The 3,400-nt window shown below is 39.8% G+C and overlaps 1 protein-coding gene across 2 annotated transcripts in view; it reads right to left on the bottom strand.

The window, feature by feature from the left end:
• Positions 1 to 466: 466 nt before the first annotated feature.
• LOC132429095 (olfactory receptor 10A2) overlaps positions 467 to 3,400 on the bottom strand; it is a 5,957-nt gene continuing 3,023 nt past the window's right edge. The window contains exon 3 of one of the 2 annotated variants that reach the window (XM_060017299.1): positions 467 to 1,384. In XM_060017299.1, the coding sequence (XP_059873282.1) occupies positions 467 to 1,384 (918 nt within the window). Of the gene's footprint in view, positions 1,427 to 3,400 lie in introns of those variants that run through there. The other variant, XM_060017300.1, reaches the window with a different exon arrangement.

Here is a 3,400-nt window from a genome sequence, read left to right as displayed (position 1 = left end):
GGACATGAGAACTAAAATAAGGCAGTGAGGAGAGTTATGCATTGGGAGGACTCATAGGGTTTCCTATCTGATGAATGCAGTCAGATTTGCCCAAAGGAAGACAAAGTCACAAGGTGATTTTTGATGGGTTGTGCCCTCTTTTATTCTGTGTGCTCCCATGTTAGGATTATAAGCAGTTTCATACTGTTCACAGTGTGCACACAGGAATGTGAATATCTGGAATTACTTGGCCACAGAAGTTAAAATGATGATAAGAAAAAGAATGTAAGTCCATAATGGGCAGGCAGAGGAGGTTTCCAGGTGGTGGTGACAGGTCTAAACTACCTCTGTGCTGTTTTCACTGAGCTTTCCAATAGTCATTTCAGCAGCTGGGTTTCATCACAATGGAGATAGGCAGAGGCAGAGGAATTCTAAATATCAAACTGATTGTTCCCTATTCGAAAGACTTTAGTCTTTTTCTTAATGTCTATGGGATGCAGTCTCTAAGGCCTAGGGCCTTGTAGAAGGTCTGGACAAGGGCATTCTTCACCTCATTATTTCTCAGGCTGTAAATTATGGGGTTCAAAATGGGAGTCATAACAGTATAGGACAGTGATAGCACCTTCTTGCTCTCAGGAGAATTATTGGACTTAGGGTGGAAATAGATGAGGCTTAAAGATACATAGAAAAGGGAGACAACAAGGAGGTGGGAGGAGCAGGTAGAGAAGGCTTTGTGCTTCCCTTTAGCTGATGGAATCTTGAGGATGGCAGCAATGATGCAAGTGTAGGAACATAGGATCAGCAAGCAGGGTATCATGACGACCAGAATGGTTCCAACAATGGCATAGATCTCAAACAGTGCCGTGTCTGCACAGACCAGCCTCAGCACAGGTGGGCTGTCACAGAAGAAGTGATTCACCTTGGTGCCACAGAATGGAAAGCTGAAGAGCCATGTGGTCTGCACAGTAGCCATGGGAATGCCTGGAAACCAGGAGGCAACAGCCAGTTTTGCCCATGTCTTAGGGTTCATGATGACTGGGTAGTGCAAGGGATTGCAGATGGCTACATAGCGGTCATATGCCATTGTGGCCAGGAGGAAACATTCAAAAACCCCAAAGAAGAAGAAGAAATACATCTGAGTGGCACAGCCAAGAAAGGAGATGGTTGTGTCCTGGGCAATCAGGGTCCCCAGCATCTTGGGCACAATGACTAGGTTGAAGCCAATCTCTATGAAAGACAAGTTCCTGAGGAAGAAGTACATGGGGCTGTGCAGCATGGGGTCAGCCAAGGCAACCAGAATGATGAGGCTGTTTCCCAGCAGGGTGACTAGGTAGATGATTAAAAATATCAGGAAGAGTAATGACTGTATTTCACTAGGTAGGGAAGAGAAACTCATGAGGATAAACTCACTAACTCTTGTCCAGTTTCCTTCAGCCATTGTTATAGGAATGAATTCCGAGCTGTGGTCATAGAGAGAGATTCTCGATTGGAAGAGTCAGATTCTGGATTTGTGTTTCAGACTCCTTCTTAGTGTCAGGGAAAGAGGCAAGATCAGGATTTCAGTTGCAAGAGAAAGGGCCTTGTGTTGTCTAAGAATAAAGACACAAGGAAGAAAGGCCAGAGCCTGAGCTCTGAAATGGGAAATGGCTTATTGTTCCCCACTCTTATTCTTTGTGATCCATTTTCCACTTTGTTACCATATTTGCTAAAACAACTCGGATCATTTACACACACCCATTTTCTGCTGCACACTTAATGCCTTTTTAGCAGGGTTAAATGAAAGGTGTCCTGCGGAGATGGAGTGGAGTTAGATGGAAAACAGTATAAATTTTCCATGTATACCTATTATAATATATATCCCCCTTCTTCAAAGATTCATGGTGTTTATCTTCTCCATCTACTGCCCAAAGCTGTACTTACCTTTTTGGTATACATTTAAAGACTTCAATTCTAAGATAACTTGAGAGTGTATATTAGTAGAAAAAGTCATGTTTTTTCATGTTTTGTTTTGAGGTGACTCAAATACGAGAAAAAGTGGCAAGGGGGTGCATAGGAAGAACGTCTATAGAATGTAGTAGTTTTAATGCACTTTTTTCCCTCCTTTCAATGTAAGAGCTGTATAGTATTTTATATCATATAATGCCTATTCCTTCTTCCTAATCAGATTATGAAGTAACAACCTTAGGATCTTTCTCCTCAGTCCAGCAAAGCTGTAATTGACATTTCTTTGTCAGGACCCAGAATATCCACTGGCTTTCAAAATTAAGATCTGAGAGGAGTACTGTAGCACAACTAAGCAGATAGTGAGTGTGTCCCAGGAGATTCCAACTACTTCTCTTTCTAAAGTAGACAAATTGGAAAAAAGAAACATATTCCCACAAAAATTCCGTGAAAAATAAGAAGAACATTAGAGTGAATATTTGAAAGATAATACTCATGAATAAACAATTAACCTGGACTATATTAAATAAGAGCTGGAATCTTAAACACTATGAAAAAATTCAATATTTATTCCACTTCTGTTGAGGTACTGGCAATGTGATGATTGATTTCTCCCTGAAGCTTAGAATCTAATGGAGGAGATATTTAAATAATCAATTATATTAAATCACAATGAAGGTCTTGATACAGTAAGTATACAGTATCTTATTGGGGGGAATGTATAAGGAGTAGGGACACCTAATAAATTCTCTGATGGCTTTCTAAGCAACAGGGATGAAAATGGAGTTGGCTAAAGATGTGCAGAACATCTAGGGTGTACATTATTATGAAAATATAAAATTGAAATTGTGAAAATATTATAAAAAATAAAAATCACTAACTTTTTTTTTTAACTGAAAGCATTCCTTAATACACACACACACTGAAAATAATGGAAATATACCAATATGTCTTGATCTTTGTACTATTTATTTAAAAAAATGTTTAGGATAGGGAAAATTTCCTTTAAGCATTCAGGCAGGAAACAAATAAAAACAAAAAAGCAAAACCACATAACACAATCAAAAGACATTTCAGGCTCCCTGCTAGTCCCTCCAGAACTTCCAGAAGAACATTCTTCTGCTAATCATTAGCTGTCCCCAGGAGGAGGAACCCTCTCTTCTAGGCTTTCTGCACCCATAGAATTGTCCTAAAGAAATAGCGTACTTGATGCGATCTACCTTGTGCATATTCCAGTGAGGCAAGTCTTCTCTGAGTTAATTAGAGGATAGTCAAGACTTCAGGAGGTATATGTTCTGTCAAAGCTGCAGAGACTGGAATTTTTCTGAGCCAGAATGCTTTAGAGTCAGAACTGGAAAATAACCTGGGTAATCTCAATCTTCTTGTGGTCTCAGATCTCACTTATCTTATGACACAGAAAGTGGAAACTGAGGCACAGGAAGGTGAAAAATGATAAGATCTTTCCAGTGTGGACATAGGA

This window comes from Delphinus delphis, chromosome 8 (genome assembly GCF_949987515.2).
Source record: "Delphinus delphis chromosome 8, mDelDel1.2, whole genome shotgun sequence".
NCBI lineage: Eukaryota > Metazoa > Chordata > Mammalia > Artiodactyla > Delphinidae > Delphinus > Delphinus delphis.
The sequence above is the reverse complement of the archived record's forward strand: the minus strand, read 5'-3'. Positions and strand labels throughout refer to the sequence as shown.